The sequence below is a fragment of the Homarus americanus genome, unplaced genomic scaffold, assembly GCF_018991925.1.
Source record: "Homarus americanus isolate GMGI-L3 unplaced genomic scaffold, GMGI_Hamer_2.0 scaffold15682, whole genome shotgun sequence".
Classification (NCBI taxonomy): domain Eukaryota; kingdom Metazoa; phylum Arthropoda; class Malacostraca; order Decapoda; family Nephropidae; genus Homarus; species Homarus americanus.
The window spans coordinates 45001-67637 of record NW_024752436.1 but is presented as its reverse complement, the minus strand read 5'-3'; the positions used below and the strand labels follow the sequence as shown (position 1 = coordinate 67637).

Below are 22637 nucleotides of genomic sequence, written 5' to 3'. Positions count from 1 at the left end.
CCCCTGTGCTTGCTCGCCTCTTTCGCCTCTGCCTCAAACCCAAACATTTCCTTCTTCTTGGAAGCATGCCTTGGTTCAGCCCATCCCGGAGAAGGGTAACCATTCTAATCCCTCTAACTATTGCCCCATTGCCCTAACTTCTTCCCTCTTTAAGATTTTCGAAACTATCTTGAACTCCCATTTTGTCCGTCACCTTGAACGCCATTCTCTTTTTGTCGGATCACCAGTATGGCTTTCGCCAGGCGAGATCTACTGGTGATCTGCTCTCCTATTGCAACCATCTTTGGTCATCTTCTCTTAGGGATTATGCGGAAACTTTCGTCGTGGCCCTCGACATCTCCAAAGCATTTGACAGGGTATGGCACAAGTCTTTGCTTTCTAAACTTCCCTCTTATGGTTTCTCTCCCCCACATTGTTTTCTAATCTCTAGCTTCCTTGAGAACCGATCCATGGCAGTTATTGTCTAGGGATCGATTTCTCGCTCTTTCTCTACCAGTAATGATGTCCCACAGGGTTCTGTTCTTTCACCTTCTCCCTTCCTTCTTTTTATCATTGATTTCCTTCACACTACAACTAATTCTATCCATTCTTACGCTGATGATTCTATTCTTCACTCTTCTTCACATTTTCCCCTTCTTCCTAACTCTCAAACTAGATCTGTTTCTAAAGCTGATATCATTATTTCTATCAACGGATCTGTGCAACATCTCTGAATGGGGAGTCAGAAACTTGGTTAAATTCAATAGTAATAAAACTCAGCATTTACCAATTACACTTTCTAAATTAGGGGATGTCCCACCAATTACATTTCGGGACGCTATCATTCTGCTAAATTCTGAAATAAATATGCTAGGCCTCACCATTTCCTCCAATATGTCATGGAAATCACACATCCTTATCATAGCTAAAGCTGCCTCCCGAAAGGTGGGAATGCTGTACAGATGCCGTAGCTACTTCACTCCTGAGCAGTTGCTTCAAGTATATACAGGAATCATTCGTCCTGACTTGGAGTACTGCTCTCATATCTGGGGTGGCTCTTCTTCTGTCCTACTGTTAGATAGGGTGGAATCAAAGGCATTTCGCCTTATTAACTCTCCTCTTTTAGTCGTCAATTTCTCTTCCCTTTCTCTTCGCCGCAATGTTGCTTCACTCTCTCTCTTTTACAGGTACTTTAACGGGCAATGTTCGGTGGATTTGGCATCCTGTGTACCGCCTGCAATGCCGTGGGCTCGTAACACTCGTCTTGCCCACAGTGCCCACCGTTTCTCTGTGGATGTCGGTCACACTAGAATAACCGTTATAGTACCTCCTTCTTTCCTCACACAGCCAAACTGTGGAATGCTCTGCCTTCTTCTGTGTTTCCATACTCATACAATCTGTCTTACTTTAAAACACTGTTTTTCCGGCATCTTCGTAGTGTATATTTACCTTTCCTTTTATATTTTTAATTTCTTTCTGTTTTTATTTGTTCTCCCCCTGGCCCTGTTGTGGGTCGTTCGACCTGTACCCGGGTGGGATAATTCCCGTAAAAAGAAAAAGAAAAAAAGCTTACGTTGATTGGTTTGAATACATATAAATATAATGTTATTATTTAATTGTTTAAGTATCAATTCTCTTTCATTTCTTTCTTCTCCCACCTTTTGTTTTCCTTAAGCTTTTCTTATGATGACTGTCGAATGTGTAAGTATTTTGACCAATAGTCTTCAGTACACAGCACGGCAGTAGTGAGGGACAGGACAAGATCAATAATGTGTCTGACGGGCGTGATGACCTCCATGGGCGTGTGTGTTAGTGATTCCCTTCATCATTAAGGGTCACCGCTCCCTGTATAGTAGATACACAAGAACAGTGAATTATATTTATACCTGAAAGATTTAAATCATCTATACTTCAGTGTATCAGATAATTTTATACATGTATTATACGTTTCAATAACTCTATAAAAGCGCTCTCTCTCTCTCTCTCTCTCTCTCTCTCTCTCTCTCTCTCTCTCTACAGTATATGTAGATAGATATACAAATGTGTCCAGGCATCTTCACTTAGGTGGATCTATATACCTTTACATCTAACAGGTGCGGGCGGGGGATGAGGAAGCTAGGATGTACTGTACGAGATTATGTGTTTTTAATCTACAAACACTTGTGCCGAGAAATGTCCTTTATGATTCACTTTGAAGGGGAGATGAGAAGGTTGCAAGTGTTTACTTTCGTGGCTAATATCTTTTTTCAAGGATGCTGGAATAAATTATCAAAGAGAGAACTGAAACCCACTTCCAGCGTTGGATCTCAAAGTGTGATAATGAAGTGCAGAAATAAAGAACACAACTCTACCGGGTTGTGTGCTGGATAAATATTCAACAGGACAAAAAAAAACAGAGACAGAGAAATGAGGGAATGAATATGAATAAAAAAATTTTTTTACGGGAATTAGCTCACCCAGGCACAGGTCACTGACCCACATCGAAACCTGGGGGGCGAAAATGTAACAATAATACTACTACTACTACTACTACTAATAATAATAATAATAAGAGAGAGATGAGTAGAGTTGATGTGTTGTGAGGTGATCTGGCCATGTTGTGAGGTGATCTGGTCCTGTTGTGAGGTGATCTGGCCCTGTTGTGAGGTGATTGGCCTTGTTGTGAGGTGATGTTGGCCATGTTGTGAGGTGATTGGTCTTCTTGTGAGGTGATCTGGCCCTGTTGAGAGGTGACTGGCCATGTTGTGAGGTGATCTGGCCCTGTTGTGAGGTGACTGGCCCTGTTGTGAGGTGACTGGCCCTGTTGCCTGTGTTGGGTTGAGGGTGACTGGCCCTGTTGTGGTTAGGGTGATCTGGCCCTGTTAGAGGGCATTTATCCTGTTGGGGAGGTGACTGGTCTTGTTGTTAGGTGACTGGCCCTGTTGTTAGGTGACTGGCCCTTGTTGTGAGGTGACTGGGTCTGTTGTTAGTGAGGTGACTGGCCCTTGTTGTGAGGTGACTGGCCCCTGTTAAGGTGATTGGCCCTGTTGGTGTTGGCCCTGTTGTGAGGTGATTGGCCCTTGTTGTTAGAGGCATGACTGGCCCTGTTGTTAGGTGACTGGCCCTGTTGTGAGGTGACTGGGCCTGTTAAGGTGATCTGTGAAGTGGTCTGGCCCTGTTGTGAGGTGACTGGCCCCTGTGAGGGTGATTGGCCCAGAGGTGATCTGGCCCTGTTGTGAGGGGTGACTGGTGAGGTGACTGGGTCTTGTTGTGAGGTGACTGGCCCTGTTGTGAGGTTGGTGGTGACTGTTGTTAGGAGGTGATTGGGATCTATTTGCCAGGAGGTGATCTGGCCCTGTTGTGAGGTGACTGGCCCTGGTGATCTGGCCCTGTTGTTAGGGTGATCTGGTCCTGTTGTGAGGGTGATCTGGTCCTGTTGTGAGAGGTGATTGGCTGTTGTTGTGAGGTGATGTTGGCCCTTGTTGTAGGAGGTGATCTGCCCTGTTGTGAGGTGATCTGGCCTCTGTTGTGAGGTGACTGGCCCTGTTGTGAGGTGACTGGCCCTGTTGTGAGGTGATCTGGCCCTGTGCCAGCTGAAGTGGTCTGGCCCTGTTGTGAGGTGATTGGCCCTGTTGCAGGGGGATCTGCCCTGTTGGAGGTGATTGGGCCCTGTTGTGAGTTGATCTGGCCCTGTTGGGTGACTGGCCCTGCTGGGGGAGGTGACTGGCCCTGTTGTGGAGGTGATCTGGCCCTGTTGTGAAGTGGTCTGGCCCTGTTGTGAGGTGATTGGCCTGGATCTAGCCCTGGCCCTGTTGTGTGATCTGTGGCCCTGTTGTGGTGACTGGCCCTTGTTGTGAGGTGATAAGCTGGTTGTGGGGTGACTGGCCCTGTTGTGAGGTGACTGGCCCTGTTGTGAGGTGTGATTGGTCTGCCCTGTTGTGAGGTGACTGGCCCTGTTGTGGAGGTGACTGGCCCTGTTAGGAGGTGATCGGGTCTCAGTTGTGAGGTGACTGGCCCTGTTGAATTTGGCCTGAGGAGGTGATCTGGCCCTGTTGTGATTGGCCCTGTTGGTGATCTCTGGCCCTGCAGGAGGTGATTAGCCTTGTTGTGAGGGATCTGGCCCTGTTGTGAGGTGATCTGGCCCCTGTTGGTGGGAGGTGACTGGCCCTGTTGTGAAGTGACTGGCCCTGTTATGAGGTGACTGGCCCTGTTAGCCAGGTGATCTGGCCCTGTTGTGAGGTGACTGGCCCTGTTGTGATCTGGGCCCAGTTGGGAGGTGTGACTCTGGTCCTGTGCCATGTTGGGTGAGGGTGATCTGGCCTTGCCAGGAGGTGACTGGCCCCACAGAGGTGTAGTCTGGCCCAGAGTGAGTTGACTGGGCCATGTTGTGAGGTGATCTGGCCCTGTTGTGAGGTGGTCTGTGGCCCAGTTGTGGGGTGACTGGCCATGTCTGTTGTGAGGTGACTGGGTCCTGTGCCTGGCGAGGTGACTGGCCCTGTTGTGGTGATCTGGCCTGTTGTGAGGTGATCTGGCCGTGTTGTAAGGTGACTGGCCCTGTTGTGAGGTGATGGCCCTGTTTTGAGGTGATCTGACCATGTTGTGAGGTGATCTGGCCCTGTTGTGGAGGTGACTGGCCCTGTTGTGAGGTGACTGGCCATGTTGTGAGGCGACTGGCCCTGTTGTGAGTGTGGACTGGCCCTGTTGTGAGGTGACTGGCCCTGTTGTGAGGTGATCTGGTCCTGTTGTGAGGTGATCTGGCCCTGTTGTGAGGTCATCTGGCCCTGTTGTAAGGTGACTGGCCCTGTTGTGAGGTGACTGGCCCTGTTGTGAGGTGATCTGACCATGTTGTGAGGTGATCTGCCCTGTGTGGAGGTGACTGGCCCTGTTGTGAGGTGACTGTTGAGGGAATGGGGTGAATAGAATAATAAGGGATAATGTGTATGAAGGGGCAGGGGCCAGGGGGGTATGGCAGGGTAGGGTGGGGTGCAGGAGTAGGGCAATAGGGCAGGATATAGGGCAAATGATGGGGTAAGGCAGGGTACTAGGAACGGGGGCACAAAGGGCAGGGTAGGGGGCAGGGTATGGCAGGGTAGAGGCAAGGGTGGGAAGACCGAGTAAAAGAATTAGGGCAGGGTAGGCAGGGGTAGAGGTGAGTAGGACTATAGGCAGAGATAGGAGCAGGGGTAGGGTAGGGTGGGGTAGGTGATAGGCAGGGCAGGGCAGGGTAGGGCAGAGCAGGGCAGGGTAGGGGTAGGGGTAGGGTAGGGGAGGGGTAGGGGTAGGCAGGGCAGGTAGGGCAGGGTAGGGCAGGGCAGGGTAGGGTAGGAAAGGGCAGGGCAGGGTAGGGGTAGGGGTAGGCCAGCAGGCAGGGGCAGGGGTAGGGCAGGGGTAGGGTAGGGGCAGTAGGGCAGTGAGGTAGGGCAGGGTAGGGTAGGCAGGCCACAAGGGGTAGGGCAGGGGGTAGGGCAGGGTGAAAGGTGGGCAGGGTAGCAGGGTAGGGCAGGGGTAGGTAGGGTAGGGCAGAGCTGGGTAGGGTAGGGGCAGGATTAGGCAGGGGTAGGGTAGAGGGGTAGGGCAGGGCAGGGGGCAGGGGTAGGGAGAAAGGCAGGGCAGGGCAGGGCAGGGCAGGCAGGGCAGGTAGGGGCAGGGCAGGGCAGGGTAGGGTAGGCAGAGTTGGGTGTGGGTAGGTGGGGTAGGGGCAGGGTAGGGTAGGGGCAGGGGCAGGTAGGTGAGGGCAGGGCAGGAAAGGGCAGGGCAGGGCAGGGGCAGGGCAGGGCAGGGCAGGTGCAGGGTAGGCAGGGCAGGGGGTGGGGCAGGAGCTCGGCAGGAGCAGGTACGGAGGGCAGGAGAGGGTAGGCAGGCCAGGCAGGGAGGCAGGGCAAGAGGGGCAGGGTAGGGCAGGGTGAGGCAGGCAGAAGTAGGGCAAGGTAGCGTACAGGGCAGGCAGGGGTAGAGGGATATATATATATAAGCAGGGGTAGGGTAGGGTAGGCAGGGCAGGGGCAGGGAGGGGCAGGGGTAGGAGAGGGGGAGCAGGGGTAGGCGTATAAGGGCAGGGGCAGGGGCAGGGCAGGGGACAAGGGCAGGGCAGGGTAGGGTAGGGTTATATATGTTATAGCAGGGTAGGAGGGGTTATGGGTTAGGGTAAGGCAGGGGCAGGGGCAGGGTAGGGGCAGGTAGGGGCACGGTAGGGCAGGGGTAGGCAGGCAGGGCAGGTAGAGCAGGGCAGGGTAGGGTAGTAGGGTAGGGGCAGGGGCAGCAGGGGTAGAATGAGCAGGGTAGAGCAGCCTAGTAGGGTAGGGCAAGGTAAAGGCAGGGGCAGGGCAGAGCAGGGCAGGGTGTGCAGGGGCAGGGGGCAGGGTGGGAGGGTAGCAGGGTGCAGGGGTAGGGCAGGGCAGTGGGCAGGGTAGGGTAGGGGCATGCAGACAGGGGGCAGGGCAGGGCAGGGCAGGCTGCAGGGCAGGGCAGGGCAGGGCAGAGCAGGGCAGGGGTAGACAGGGCAGGGAGATATAAGGGTAGAGCAGGCAGGGTAGCGAGGGCAGGGTAGCGTAGGGCAGGGGCAGGGCAAAAGAGGGTAGGTAGGGTAGGGGCAGGGAGGCAGGGTAGGGATAAGAAAGGCAGGGTTATAAGTAGGGGTCTGGTAGGGGTTAGGGCAGGGCAGGGGCAGAGACAGGGTAGGGGCAGGGTATATAGGGCAGGTAGGGGTAGCGTAGGGCAGGGGGTAGGGGCATTGGGGCAGGTGGGGGCAGGGTAGGGTAGTAGGCAGGGTAGGGGTAGATATGGGCAGGGGCAGGGCAGGTGTGGTAGGGGTAGGGTAGGGCAGGGGAGGGCAGCAGGCAGGCAGGGCAGGGTGGCAGGGCAGGGCAGGGCAGGCAGTGCAGGGCAGGGGCATGAGGGCTAGGGTTATAAAGGCAGAAATATACAGGGCAGACATGGGCAAGGGGTAGGGTATGGGCAGGGGAGACAGTAATGTGGGTAGGGTAGAAAGAGAATATAAGAGGGCAGGGCAGGGGTATGTGGGTTAGGGCAGGGCAGTAAGGGAGGGTTATAAGAGGGTAGGAGTGAATATGGTAAGAGTTATGTAAGGGCATATAGGAGTTATAGAGATAGTGTGCCGGGAAGAGTAGATAGAGGGAGGGAAGGGCAGGGCAGGGTTTAAGAGGGAGGCGTTGGCAGGGTAGGGCAAAGGCAGGGTAGGGCAGGTAGGGTAGGGCAGTGGGCAGGGGCAGTGGGTAGGGTAGAGGTAGAAAGAGCAGAGAGAGAGAAAGAGGGGCAGGGGCAGGGCAGGGGTTGGGTAGGGTGAGGGCAAGGCAGGGTAGGGCAAGGGCCAAGGGGTGAAGTAGGCAGGGAGTAGGGCAGCAGGGATATATATATATATGTAATGTTATAGGGATAATAGTGTATGGGTATATATATAGAGTAAGATAGATAGGGTAGGGTATAATAAGAGATATAAGAGGCAGGATATATATATGTTATAAGAAAGTATGGGCAGGAGAGGGTATAAGGGCAGGGTTGGGTAGCAGGGCAAGAGGGAGAGGGTTATAAGGGTTATGGTCAATAGGTGGGGTTATATATAAGATAGGGTAGTAGGGACAGGGCAGGGTAGGGTAGGGTGTTATGGGTAAATATATTAAGAGTTAGGCACAGGTAGGGAAGAGGGCAGGGTAGGGCAGGGGTTAGGGCATAGGGCAGGGTTGGTAGGGTTATGGTTAAGTGGGTAGTAGGTAGGGCAGGGCAAGGCAGAGGTAGGGAGCAGGAGACAGGGCAGGGGCAGCAGGGAGGGTAGGGCAGGGTAGGGTGGGGCAGGGTAGGGTAGGGGTGGGAAAGGGTAGGGCAGGGCAGGCAGGCAGGGCAGGGCAGGGCAGGGCAGGGCAGGGCAGGGCAGGGCAGCAGGAGTTATTGGAGACAGCTAGAACAAATATTAAAGTTATATGTCGTGACATTACATCTTCACCTGGACCAGATGAGTCACAGTGAACAGGAAAACAACTTCTCGTTCAATCTTTCTTACAGGCATCTCCTTATACTATTTAATTCATAGAGAAATATAATACGTCATACAACAGTAATGTTTATACATGGTAGATTTGTCTGTGCTTGAGTGCAATGTGTAAATATCACAAATTATTTCTTTTCGGGGAATAGCAGCAAATTATTTTTTGTAACACCAGTTGTAGGGCACTCGGGTATCTAATACGGTTTACATTGTGATGTTTTATTTAGAATTACTGAATTGTTGTACAGAGTCTATTTTGATGTAGTAGTGACTAAATTTACAGAGTGTCTTTTTCATGCATAATGTATTACTGTGTGTATTAGTAGACATATAGTAATTAACAAAATGTTTGGAGACATAACCCACATGTACTGTACACAACAGCCCCAAAAACTACGGAGATCCCAGACTCTGGTGGAATAGAAAATGAGCGATAACCTCAGACACGCTCATGTATCGGTCGTATAGGTCCTCGCCTGGTGTTTCATATTCTTTCGGACGTCTGAGGTCCCGATGCTTTATGGATTGGCTGCACGTGTAGGTATTTTCACACATGAAAACGTAGCTGATGACTGGTAACCGTACTACAGAAAGGATATAGAATCCTGAGAAAGGATTTAGAGGAGAATGACAAGACTAATCCCGGGCATTAGGAACCTTGAGTACAGAGACAGGTTAAAGCATCTTAATATGCACTCCCTTGAGAGACGTAGAGCGAGGGGCGATATGATAGAGGTGTATAAATGGAAGTCAGGGCTAAACAAAGGTGATATAACGAAGGTACGCAAACTATCCAACCAGGAGCGAACTCGTAACAATGGTTTTAAATTAGACAAATTTGGATTTAGGCGCGAGATAGGTAAACACTGGTTTGGAAATAGAGTTGTGCATGAGTGGAACAAGTTACCAAACATCATCATTAACTCGAATACGCTGGATAGCTTCAAACATAGGTTGGATGGATATATGAGCAATAGGGGTTGGGTGTAAAAGGGACTGCCCAGTATGGGCCAATAGGCCCGCTGCAGTTTCTTTCATTCTTAAGTTGTTATTTTCGTCTATGTTTACAGGTGTGTATGACTTATTATATGTCATGAGTGTTATTACAGGTGTTTTCGCCAGACGAATGCTAATCCTCGTGTGTCTTACAGGTGTACCTGGACAAGCTCTCCCCCATGGACACGACGTCGGGTTCACCTGTTCGGATCACTTGCGAAGCCGGACTGAGCACCCCAGCCTCATCGGTACTGTTATTATATAGAGAGGGGGGGGGGAGGAGGAAAGAGAGGAGGAGGAGAGAGAAAGAAAGGAGGAGAGTAAGGGGAGTGTGGGAAAGAGGAAAGAGAGATAGAAGGTGAAAAGCGAAGAGAGAGAGAGAGAGAGAGGATGGAGGACCTAAAATTATGTAGTAGGGAGTAATAGTGAAGGAGTAAGGGAGTTTAGGAGCTATCAAAGGAAGGAAGAGAAGGAGATATGAAGTTAGTGGAGTGAAGTGGAAGGAAGGAGGAAAATGAGGGATGATAGAGTGAAGGGAGGAAGAGAAGAAGGATGAGAACCAGACTATTTTTACGGTATTTTTCATAAATTTCTCCAGTACTTTAGGGATTATTTTAATATTTTACTTAAGTTATAAAATCACCAAGAGTTTGCCTCTATGTGATTAAACATTTAATGACTCTTCTCTAACACTCCACACCTCTAACAAGGAAATAATTATTGGAGGCCAACCATCTTTTATTGTAATAAAGTAAATGCCTAATTATCCCATCCATATCCTGAGAATATGAACCCGCAATACAATTATAATAATAAGTTGTACATTAGTGGCAAGAACACAACACGTGCAGTTCAATATTATGATGATAGTAATATAGAAAAAAAATGCAGACAAAAAAGATACAAAATGTTTTGCCTCACATCACGTTATTTGGTATAGTGTGCTGGAGAAGAAATGAGCTGTGTTACTCTCTACTAGTGAAGGAAACACGACTAAGAGATGGAGCCTTATTTAACAATATTCACTCTCTACTAAACACGTGTAGGTGATACGAAGCTTAAGTTTACAGTAAGTAATTGTTCCTGGTGTGCCTCCCTCAGATCAAGTGGCTCCTGAACGGCAAGGAGAGCTTCTCTAGTAGCCAGATCAACACTACCAAGCAGAGACAACACGACAGCATCCTGGTGGCAGTAAGAAGCCGCCTAGACCTCAAGCCAGAGAGGAAGCACCACGAGGCCAACATCTCCTGCCAGGTCTCCCACAAGGGTCTCGAGATCCCCATCATCAGGAGTCTGGTCATGACCGTCAAGTACCCGCCTAAGGTCAAGATCTCAGTCGACTCGGCCAAGATCAAAGAGAATGATGATGTGAGTACCGACCAAGGCGTCATCTGCTTCACATTTGTTGCTTTTGTTTTTGTTGTGATAGACTTCTTGAACCTACCAAATATATTTAATGTAATTTGTGCATTCTTAATTAAATTCACTTAAATTTAATTGCTTAGTTTCATCAATTACTCACTCACTGACACAGACAAATGACTGACTCTCTCACTGGGAAAAATAAAACAAATCCACACCAACGCAGCTGAAGAGTAACTTGTATTTATTTTTTAATGGGGGGGAGGGTGAGGTGACTGACGTGAAATGGTTTATAAAAATAAAATTAAGTTCACTTTAGGAGAAACTTGAACTCGGAAGTAACCAGCGGAACATTATAAGCTGCTTGATTTAGCAAGAAATTTGAAAATGTAATTTTTTGTACAGTAGATAATAAGAAATAATAAGCATTTCTATCTATTTGGTAAAGAGACACAGATGCTCTTTGTCAAGTGGAGTCGAATTGCAGTTAGATATCGGTGGTTAATGTTGCAGTACAAATGATGTTAATGATGTTTGAAGTTCACATATTAAGTAGGAGTATTTGTTAGTGTGTGTGTGTTATAATAATAATAATAATAATAATAATAATAATAATAATAATAATAATAATAATAATAATAATAATAATAATAATAATAATAATAATGATAATAATAATAATAATAATAATACTGATAATAATAATAATAATAATAATAATAATAATAATAATAATAATAATAATAATAATAATAATAATAATAATAATAATAATAATAATAATAACAATAATAATAATAATAATAAGGAAGTATGTAAGTTAATTAAGCACTCAAGAGTTCAGGTGAGGAGGAAACTCCAAGGGACTTGAGACAATGGAAGAGGTGGAGACAAAAGCTGTAGGACTTGACAATTGCACTGACGTGTGCTTTCCAATTCAGTTTGTTATCTTGCTTGACTGATGGAAGTATTGACGCTGGAGCAGAGGGGCTTAGCTAGTTTCGGGGAAAAATCCTTGTAGAGTTTCATTGGTAAGTCAATGGGGGTGGTAGAGCGCTTGATTTTCATTTTGTCTAAACGTCTCACTAGTTCAAATTCTTCCACTAAGTCAACGGGAGAGGGGACGGATATGTAAGCAGGGAGACTGGTTGTGTCAAGGGGGGGAGGGGGAGCATCTGGCATATAGTTGCGAAATGGTTGTTTGATTGCTCAGCTGCGTCACCATTAGTGAGATGGCTAAGGAACGGGAGGGGGTGTGTCTTATTGTTTAGTCCAAGAATTCTTTAAGCTTACCATTCCACTGACTGATGTTGGTCTGCTTCAGGTGTTGCATCTTGGTTGTGAAGTGGGAGTTCTTTGCAGCACAGATTTCACGGATGCTTTGGTTGCTAAAGGCCCTGTGATGGTTGTTGTTGTTGAAATAAAAGGTGCTGTTTCTCTGCTGCATGAGTATTTTGATCCGAAGTGTGATCCAGGACAGTTCAGCTGGGTGTATTCTAATGGACTTCTCGGGGAAGAAGTGGTGGTGAGCTTCCTTGATAGTGTTGGTGTATTTTGTCCGTTTGGTGTCCACGTCATCTATTCTTAGTACTTTAGTCCAGGGATGGTTAACTATCCACTGTCAGAAGAGACGCACTGCAGAGTCAGTACTCGGCCTGTAGGTCTTGATGTAGGGTCTCTATACTTGGCTGGTAGTGGGAGCTGGAGACCAGAGAACTGATAGGTGTGTGCTCCACCCGATAGGAGGCGTTGATTGAGGTGCTTGGCACTGGTCCGCTAAGTCAGTTAAGATAAGGTCAAGGGTATTTTGACCGTGCATGGGGAAGTTCACAGCTTGTGATAATAGCAGCTGGTCCTCGATATCAGTGGTGTCAATTTCGTTAGAATCCCCTCATAGTATTAGCTCTGAGGTTGTGTGTGTGTGTGACGAAACGGCAATAGATTAATGGTGGTATCACGTTATAAAAACATTTGTAACGGAGTAAAAACAGGTTAGGTCGGTGTTAATGGTATAAAAACGTGTTGAAATGAATATGTTTGACAATTATATATACCTGCAGAGTATTCCATTATTTTAGTTATATCTTAGAAGTGATAGAAGAATATACTGTATTTTATTCTGTTTTTTTAAAGAATATCCTCCTCTCCTCTCTCTCTGTCACATCATGTTTACACCCATCCTCTTCCTTCACATTATCCTCAGCCACGTTCCTCTTATTACATTGCCCTCCTCCTCTAATTCTGTCAGAGTTGTAAAAAGTAATGGACTTTGTTACTTAAGTAAAAGTATTGTTACATTGGCAAAATGTTACTCAAGTAGAAGTAAAAAAGTATCTCATTCTTAAGGTACTCAAGTACTGAAAGTAAAAAGTAACAACAATTTATTCTCAAATATTAAAATAAATCAACAGTAAATTATATAGAAAATAGTTAACTAAAGATAAAAATAAAAGACATATCATTTCACATGTTTCTTTGCTAATCTTTCAATTCAGTTTCAATTTCAATTGTTTATTCCTTGATAGAGGAAGCGGGATCCTAGTGCTGTCACTAGGTACGCCTGTTCTTTCAATTAAGATTAATTAATAACTGATTATCAAAAGTATGGCTGTCCAGTCAGGATCTTTTAGGCCTAAATATAAGCCCAGCAGGACCAATTGAAAGAGAACACTCGTACGATCAGCCGCTCTTCTCCCTACAATCCATCGCAGGGATGGTGAACGAGCTGAAAATATATCCATCCAACACTATGATCACTTTCTTCCTTATCCACACAAGTATCGTCGACGTGAACTTATGGTCCACAGACATAATGTTGTCTCTGTTACTGTCCCAGACTCCCAACGCTTACACCCTTCAACACTACTGTATTGCCTTGACTGTCCCACTGTCAGGGACTTCGTACCACAGGGAGAGTCACTAACCACTACTTCTTCGTAATAATTTAGATTTAATTTTTGTACGCTACCCACGCTTTGGTGGGAGCTAACTACCACTGTCCTTAAATCAAATCAGTATTGTAGGAATCTTGAGCCAATCAAACAATGTGTAATTGCTCGAAACAAGGTTAATAAAGTACTTGCGTTCATACAAAGGAGTGTTAGTTACAAGACTAGCGAGGTCATCCTAAAACTATATCTTGCGCTTGTGAGACCTCACTTGGATTACGCAGTTCAATTCTGGTCACCGTATTACAAAATGGATATACCCATAGAATCCTTGGAAAGAATCCAGAGGAGAATGACAAGACTAATCCCGGGCATTAGGAACCTTGAGTACAGAGACAGGTTAAAGCATCTTAACTTGCACTCCCTCGAGAGACTTAGAGTGAGGGGCGATATGATAGAGGTGTATAAATGAAAGTCAGGGCTAAACAAAGGGGACCTTGCAAAGGTGCTCAAACTATCTAATCAGGAGCAAATTCGTAACAATGGTTTTAAATTAGACAAATTTAGATTTAGGCGCGAAATAGGTAAACATTGGTTTGGAAATAGAGTAGTGGATGAGTGGAACAAGTTACCAAACATCATCATTAACTCGAATACGCTGGATAGCTTAAAACATAGGTTGGATGGATATATGAGCGATAGGGGTCGGGTGTAAATGGGACTTCCCAGTATGGGCCAATAGGCCCGCTGCAGTTTCCTCCATTCTTATGTTTTTATGTTCTCCTTTTCGTCATTCACTTACAGCTCTTCATTCCTCATCATTTCTTTCTCCAGATAAATATAATTAATTCCTCTTCTCCCTTTTTTTTATTGGCTCCATTCCTTTCCATACACCCTTTTCCCTAATCTCTCTAATCATATGTTTTAATTTCATTCCCCATTGATTTTTTCCCCATGATGGTCATCCAATTCTTCCTTTCCCCATTATTCACCCTCACTCTCTCCCCCAAACTCTCACTCTCTCCCCTAAACTCCACCTCTCACCCTCACTCTCTCCCCTCAACTCCACCTCTCACCCTCACTCTCCTCCAAACTCAACTCCTCTCACCCTCACTCTCTCCCCCAAACTCCACCTCTCACCTCACTCTCCTCCAAACTCCACCTCTCACCCTCACTCTCTCCCCAAACTTTACTCTCTCCCTAAACTCCACCTCTCACCCTCACTCTCTCTCCACCTCTCACTCAAACTCCACCTCTCAAACTCCACCTCTCACTCTCTCAAACTCCACTCTCTCCCCAAACTCACCTCTCACCCTCACTCTCTCCCCAAACCCCACCTCTCACTCTCTCCTCCAAACTCCACCTCTCACCCTCCTCTCTCCCCAAACTCTCTCCCTAACTCCACTCTCACCTCCTCTCTCCTTAAAACTCCACCTCTCACCCTCACTCTCTCCCCAAACTCCACCTCTCACCCTCACTCTCCCCCCAAACTCTCTCTCCCCAAACTCCACCTCTCACCCTCATTCTCTCCCCAAACTCCTTCTCACCCTCACTCTCCTTAAAACTCCACCTCTCACCCCTCACTCTCTCCCCAAACTCCACCTCTCACCTCACTCTCTCCCCCCCCACCTCTCACCCCCACTCTCTCCAAACTCCACCTCTCCCCTCACTCTCTCCAAACTTTACTCTCTCCCTAAACTCCACCTCTCACCCTCAAAACTCCACCTCTCACCCCTCACTCTCTCCCCAAACTCCACCTCTCACCCCTCCTCTCTCCCAAACTCCACCTCTCACCTCACTCTCTCCCCCAAACCCCACCTCTCACCCTCCTCTCTCCCCAAACTCCCACCTCTCACCTCACTCTCTCTCTCCACCTCTCACCCTCCTCTCTCCAAAACTCCACCTCTCACCCCTCACTCTCTCCCCCAAACTCCACTCACCCTCACTCTCTCCCCCAAACCCCACCTCTCACCCTCACTCTCCCCCAAACTCACCTCTCACCCTCACTCTCTCCCCCAAACCTCCACCTCTCACCCCTCCTCACTCTCCTCCTCCAAACTCCACCTCTCACCCTCCTCTCTCCCCCAAACTCCACCTCAACTCTCTCACCCTCAAAACTCCACCTCACCCTCACTCTCTCCCCAAACTCCACCTCTCACCCTCCTCTCTCCCCAAAACTCCCACCTCTCACCCCTCCTCTCTCCCCCAAACTCCACCTCTCCCACCTCTCCCCCTCCTCTCCCCCTCCAACTCCCCTCTCACCCTCCTCTCTCCCCAAACTCCTCTCACCTCTCTCCCCCCAAACTCCACCTCACCTCCTCTCTCCCCCAAACTCCACCTCTCACCCTCACTCTCCCCAAAACTCCACCTCTCACCCCACTCTCTCCCCAAACTCCACTTCTCACCTCACTCTCCCCCAAACTCCACCTCTCACCCTCACTCTCTCCTTAAAACTCCACCTCTCACCCCTCCTCTCTCCCCAAACTCCACCTCTCACCCTCACTCTCTCCCCAAACTCCACCTCTCACCCTCACTCTCTCCTTAAACTCCACCTCTCACCCCTCACTCTCTCCCCCCAAACTCCACCTCTCATCCCCTCTCACCCCTAAACTCCACCTCTCACCCTCACTCTCTCCCCCAAACTCCACCTCTCTCCCTCCTCCCCCTACTCCACCTCTCACCCTCCTCTCTCCCCCAAACTCCACCTCTCACCCTCACTCTCTCCCCAAACTCCACCTCTCACCTCACTCTCCCCAAACTCCACCTCTCACCCTCACTCTCTCTCCCAAACTCACCTCACCTCACTCTCTCCCCAACTCCTCTCACCCTCACTCTCTCCCCCAAACTCCACCTCTCACCCTCACTCTCTCCCCCAAACTCCACCTCTCACCCTCACTCTCTCCCCCAAACTCCACCTCTCACCCTCACTCTCTCCCCCAAACTCCACCTCTCACCCTCACTCTCTCTCTACCACAGGTGAAGTTTACGTGTGAGGGAGATGGTAACCCCGGGGTGCTGAGATACAAATGGGAGGTGAACGACGTTGTGGTGGTGGGCGATCATAGCACAGAATACATCATGAATAAGATCCAACGAAGCTCCAACACTGCCAGAGTCGCCTGTATCGTCTCCAACTCCATCGGTATCACTAAGGCCCAGCACACCCTCAGCGTCGAGTGTGAGTGTCGAGTCTGATGTTGTGAGGGTCGTTGTGTGTAAGGTCAGATTCAAGGATATGGTTGAGTGTGAGTGTTAATTGTGATGTCAGGGGTCGGTTTTGGGTAGGGGTTCGAGTATGAGTGTCGAGTGTGAAGGTAGGATTCAGGATGAAGTTTAATGTGAGGGCGGTCGAGTGTGAGGTTGAGTGGGTGTTACTATTTAGTACAGAGGGCGAGTGAGAAGCGCAGGATCGACTGGCTTAATAAGTGGGTTAAACAGAGTGATGAATGAGTCTGTCCTTGTATTTGTACTTGTCCTTCTGTCTGTACCTGTAAGTTTCAGGTACAGATACAAGGTAAAGATTTACTCGAGTTACAGGCTGTACATCTATATGTGTATGTGTAGACCCTTGTGTTGTCTTTCCTGCACCTTCCCCTGCCATTTCTAAACATATCAAATTGAAGAGAAAACTGTACGATAAGTAAAAGGGGGATGGAAAGTAAAGCCGGTGTACTTGAGGAACACAAGAGGGCTGGAGGGAATGGGAAGAGGTGAAGTATTCGTGGAAAGCTGAGAATAGTGTCTGGGAGTGTTGGGAGAGAGTGACTGCACAACACAAGCTTTGCCTGTCACATTTCTACAACCTCCAATATACTTTCGTAATCATCCTCGTCATCAACATAACCTGACCTATAACCTCTGGTGTCCTCAGACGCCCCGAGGTTTAAGGAGGAGCCGACTGACGTGGACGAAGATGAGGACAAATCCGTGACCTTGACTTGTGACGTGGATGGCAATCCCCCGCCTGAGATCGTCTGGCTACACGAGGCTGAGAAGAAGGTAGGTCAGGTCAGGTCAGGTTGGGTCACAGAGTGGGGAAGTTGAAACAGTTTATTTGGCCAGGAAAATACAGGTATTAAGTGAAGGAAGGGTTGAAGAAGAGAGAGTTAGTCAGAAACGTATAAATCGATCAGGTAGAATATGTGAGAAAAGAAGGAGAGGAGGAGGAAGGAAATAGATGATCATACAAGGAGGAAGAAGAAAGACAGTAGATCAAGAGGAAGACACGAGATAAGTTAAAAAAGGGAATAGAGATGACATAGGAGGAGTGTGACAGGGTGAGATGAGGGTGGTAAGGGTGAGAAGGGAGAAGTTGTCACTATATAGGAGAGTATGTGAGGGTGAGAAGGGAGAAGTTGTCACTATATAGGAGAGTATGTGAGGGTGAGAAGGGAGAAGTTGTCACTATATAGGAGAGGCTGTGAGGGTGAGAAGGGAGAAGTTGTCACTATATGGTATGTGAGGGTGAGAAGGGAGAAGTTGTCACTATATAGAGATAGGGTGAGAAGGGAGAAGTTGTCACTATATAGGAGAGTGAGGGTGAGAAGGGAGAAGTTGTCACTATATAGGAGAGTATGTGAGGGTGAGAAGGGAGAAGTTGTCACTATATAGGAGAGGCTGTGAGGGTGAGAAGGGAGAAGTTGTCACTATATAGGAGAGTATGTGAGGGTGAGAAGGGAGAAGTTGTCACTATATAGGAGATTATGTGAGGGTGAGAAGGGAGAAGTTGTCACTATATAGGAGAGTATATGTAGAGTAAGTATAATGACAGTCATTCCACTGATATTGGTGACATCATGAGTGTAAGTGATAGTTTATTAGCTTTGCCCATTATTATTATATATGATAAGTGATACGATAGTCATTCACCATATTATGAGAGCATGTTATAATGACAGTCATTATTATTATGAGAGCATGTGATAAGTATATTTACAGTCATTCACCATTATGATGAGCATGATAAGTGAGAATGACAGTCACCACATTATGACATGATAAGTATAGTTTATAGTCACCACATATTATGGAGAGTACCAGAGGTTATAATGACAGTCATCACCATAGAGAGCATGGATGGTGAGAATGACAGTTTCATTTCCACCATACAGGAGAGCATGTGATATGAGAATGATAGCCACCATACATAGAGAGGCCGTGAGGCGAGAATATAGCTTCTGCCCACCACATAAGGAGAGCACAAGAGTGGCGAGTATTTACAGCTGCTCCACCATACAGAGAGGCTGTGAGGGTGAGAAGGGAGAAGTTGTCACTATATAGGAGAGTATGTGAGGGTGAGAAGGGAGAAGTTGTCACTATATAGGAGATTATGTGAGGGTGAGAAGGGAGAAGTTGTCACTATATAGGAGAGTGCATTAGACGTATGGATTATTATTTTTTTTTTAGTTTTCTATGAATAATAAAAAATCTGTTTTGAGTGTAATATAGATTCTAACTCTATAGAGTTTACTGTACATCATAATTATTGCAAATACTATACTTGAAATCCTCTATTGTCATTTACCATCCATTTTGCTCACCTGAAGTTATCAGTTTTACAATCTGTCAATCATCAACAAAGTTCTATGTATTAATTATGTCTCACTCGCGTTTCAGGTCATTAATGTTGGGGCCAAGTTGACCTTAACAGTGACCCCAGAGACGGTGGGTGTCTACCACTGCCGCGCCGGTGTCACTGGCTTCCCTGAGGTGAGTTTCAGGTCTCAGGTGAACTTTGACCCTTAGCATGAACTCTCATATGTAATTTTACCTCTCATAAAACATATCACGTGAACTCCGTTCTGATCTTTCATATGACCTGTTAGGTCTTATTATCTATCACCTGAGGTAGAACTTGATCTCTCATGCGATCTCTCAAATGAGATGAATTCTGACCCCTCATGTGACCTGTTATGTGAAATGTGATCTTTCAGCTGATATATTATTTGACCTCTTACAAGACTTGTCAGCTGAAATAGTTGACATCTCACATGACTTGTCAAGTAAAAAACCTGACTTCTCATATAAATACCATGTGAGATCAGACAACAATGACCCTAAATGGATAAATAATTATTTAAAAAACATCATTGGCCAAAGGAAGGCTATAGGTAGAAGGATAAATCGTGGCGAAATTCACCTCCGGGACTATTATAGGGTATTGGCGAGTTGGGTTAAAACCGAGATAAGGAAAGCAAAGACGAATAATGAGGTAAGGATAGCAAGGGAGGCGAAGACAAACCCCAAAGGATTCTACCAAATGTATCAAACTAAAACACGAGAAAAGATTGGACCAATACGGTCAGACTTCGGCGAGCTCACTGATAACGACAGAGAAATGAGCAATAATTTGAATAAATATTTTTCAACAGTTTTCACCACCGAAAATTTAAACATGATACCCGAGGCACCGACTTATTATTCAGAGATAGTGAAGAAAACAAATTAAGTGATAGTGGCACTTAGTAACGATGTTAGTAAGCAAGTAGACAAACCAGTTTAATAAGTCACCTTGGTCCCGATGAGATATTTGCCAGAGTATTAAAGGAATGTAAGGAAGAGCTTAGTATGCCCTTAGCAAAGTTGTTTAACATGTCATTAAAAGCAGGTGTAGTACCAGAATCCTGGAGGATAGCGATTGTAATACCGATTTTCAAGAAGGGGGACAGATCACTATCCTCTAACTACCGCCCAATCAGTCTAACATCAATAGTAGGCAAATTACTGGAAGCAATCATTTCAAACTCTATTCGAAATCACCTGGAGAAGCACCGATTGATCAATGATTCCCAGCATGGCTTTACAAGCGGACATTCTTGCCTAACTAATCTATTAACATTCTTTTCATAAGTTGTCGAATCGGTGGACGAGGGGCACAATTATGATGTGGTATATCTCGACTTTAGCAAAGCCTTCGACAGAGTCCCCCACGAAAGACTAATTAGAAAGGTAGAAGCTCATGGCATCAAAGGTGACATCCTTAAATGGATTTGGGCGTGGTTACAGGACAGGAAACAGCGAGTGAGCATTAACGGCACTAAGTCCCATTGGAGCAACGTCACAAGTGGAGTTCCCCAAGGCTCAGTACTTGGACCATTATTATTTATTATATACATAAACGACATAGATATCGGCATTGACAGCAACATAAGTAAATTTGCTGATGACACTAAAATAGGACGTGTTATCAAATCTGACGAGGACTCGGCAAAACTACAGAAAGATCTAAACAAATTTTTCGAATGGTCTGAAAAATGGCAGATGAAATTCAACGTCGACAAATGTAAAGTACTCAGTATAGGAGATGTAAACAGGGAAACCAGATACCAGATGAACAACGATGCCATAGAGAAATCCGACTGCGAGAGAGATTTAGGAGTAATGATAAGAAGGAACCTTAAGCCAAGTAAACAATGTGTTTTTGCTCGAAACAAGGCTAATAAAGTACTTGGGTTCATACAAAGGAGTGTTAGTTACAAGACTAGCGAGGTCATCCTAAAACTGTATCTTGCTCTTGTGAGACCACACCTGGATTACGCAGTTCAGTTCTGGTCACCGTATTACAGAGAATGGATATAGAATCCTTGGAAAGAATTCAGAGGAGAATGACAAGACTAATCCCGGGCATTAGGAACCTTGAGTATAGAGACAGGTTAAAGCATCTTAATTTGCACTCCCTTGAGAGACGTAGAGCGAGGGGCGACCTGATAGAGGTGTATAAGTGGAAGGCAGGGCTAAACAAAGGGGACATTGCAAAGGTACTCAAACTATCCAACCAGGAGCGAACTTGTAACAATGGTTTTAAATTAGACAAATTTAGATTTAGGCGTGAAATAGGTAAACACTGGTTTGGAAACAGAGTAGTGGATGAATGGAACAAGTTACCAAATATCATCATTAACTCGAACACGCTGAATTGCTTCAAACATAGGTTGGATGCTCATATGAGCAATAGGGGTTGGGTGTAAACGGGACTGCCCAGTATGGGCCAATAGGCCCGCTGCAGTTTCCTCCATTCTTATGTTCTTATGTATTCATGTTATCAGTTGAGTGAATAATATCTTTCTTCTGAGTTCCACATTGTAGTTATGTTGCCTTGTAAGAGGTCAAGGAGTGTGGAGACCTTTCATACATCACCAGCTGAGATTTCATTAGCTCCCCATTAGGTTGATATATCGTGCCGGCTGGCGGAGAGTTTTAGTCATAACCTTTCCTGTGCTTCACTATTTCAAATGCTCTGCTCTACATGTTTGAACATCAGCTTTTGTAACTCTCTGTTCATGTAATATTTCATGTAGGTAAAGTGATGTAAGAGTGACTTCATTTAATCTTTGACCTATTGTAGAATATTATACACAAAGTTTTATATAACCAGGAACACTTATTATTTGTTTTTGTATTACAGGACAAAACAACATTTACGACCCCATTTTCATTTTATCTTATGCAATATGTGAAGCACCTTTGAATTGCATAGCGAACTTTTTCTAAAATTTAAAATTTAACTCATAATAGCAATACCACCTGAAGTGTGGAGGAATCATCAATGATGACCTCGCGTGGTTTAGTTTAGTTTAGTTTCCTTCATAAATAACGTTCACATAGAGGCTGTGCCATATATGTTTATTACACATTCCACTTTAACACAGTTTTAATTGCCATTTGAAAATTCACACAAATTAAACCCCCATGTATATCTTTTACAAGTTTTTAATTTATTTTGGTTAAACGTTCATGAAAGTTTTCTCTCACTTTAATATTAATACAGGTGTGGCAATTTTACCCTTTATCATGAAACCATCACTGCTTTTAGTCTTCAATATTAAAAAGTCTGGCATGACGTTTACTCTCACATTCAGCCATAACACTGGATCGAGTTTCCCAGTTTTCACCCCTAACATAAGTCTCACCTTGAGACACATGTTATTCCACAGAAGTATCACTCACACAGGCTTTAATACATATGTAACCCACAAAACGACGTAGCCCACATATAGTTTAGTTAAGTCTACCTCACACACTTAGCTGAAACACTCCACAACACCTCTGACTTACTCGTAGGTTTATGACTGGTGGGAGTGTACACTTTCATTCACCATCGGTTCAATAGTATCTTTATCCAACATATCTCCTGTATATCCCTCTCCTCAAGTTCAATATCCTTCAACAAGTACAACTTTCGCTCTTTTATCTTTACTCAGACATCTTACGAGCATCCAGGTTTTTGTATTCTTCTGATGTCGTCTGTGATGACAATAATAATCCTATTTATTCCAGCAAAACATCAGTTATTTATATGGTTAAAAATTTTATGTCTAAAGAAACGTTCGGGCAAGATTATATATTTACAGTAAAAAATACAAAATATAAACCAGAAACAAAGTGAAACAGAAAAATAATATTCCTAAAATTTAAATTAATTAGTCATATAAAAA

General features: G+C 45.9%; 1 protein-coding gene across 4 annotated transcripts in view; it reads left to right on the top strand.

The window, feature by feature from the left end:
• LOC121855089 (irregular chiasm C-roughest protein-like) overlaps positions 1–22637 on the top strand; it is a 222377-nt gene that overhangs the window by 161545 nt on the left and 38195 nt on the right. For all 4 annotated transcript variants that reach the window (XM_042349917.1, XM_042349919.1, XM_042349918.1 and 1 more), the window contains exons 5-9: positions 9109–9201; positions 10055–10321; positions 16180–16381; positions 17075–17202; positions 18820–18912. In XM_042349917.1, the coding sequence (XP_042205851.1) occupies positions 9109–9201; positions 10055–10321; positions 16180–16381; positions 17075–17202; positions 18820–18912 (783 nt within the window). The remainder of the gene's footprint in view (positions 1–9108; positions 9202–10054; positions 10322–16179; positions 16382–17074; positions 17203–18819; positions 18913–22637) is intronic.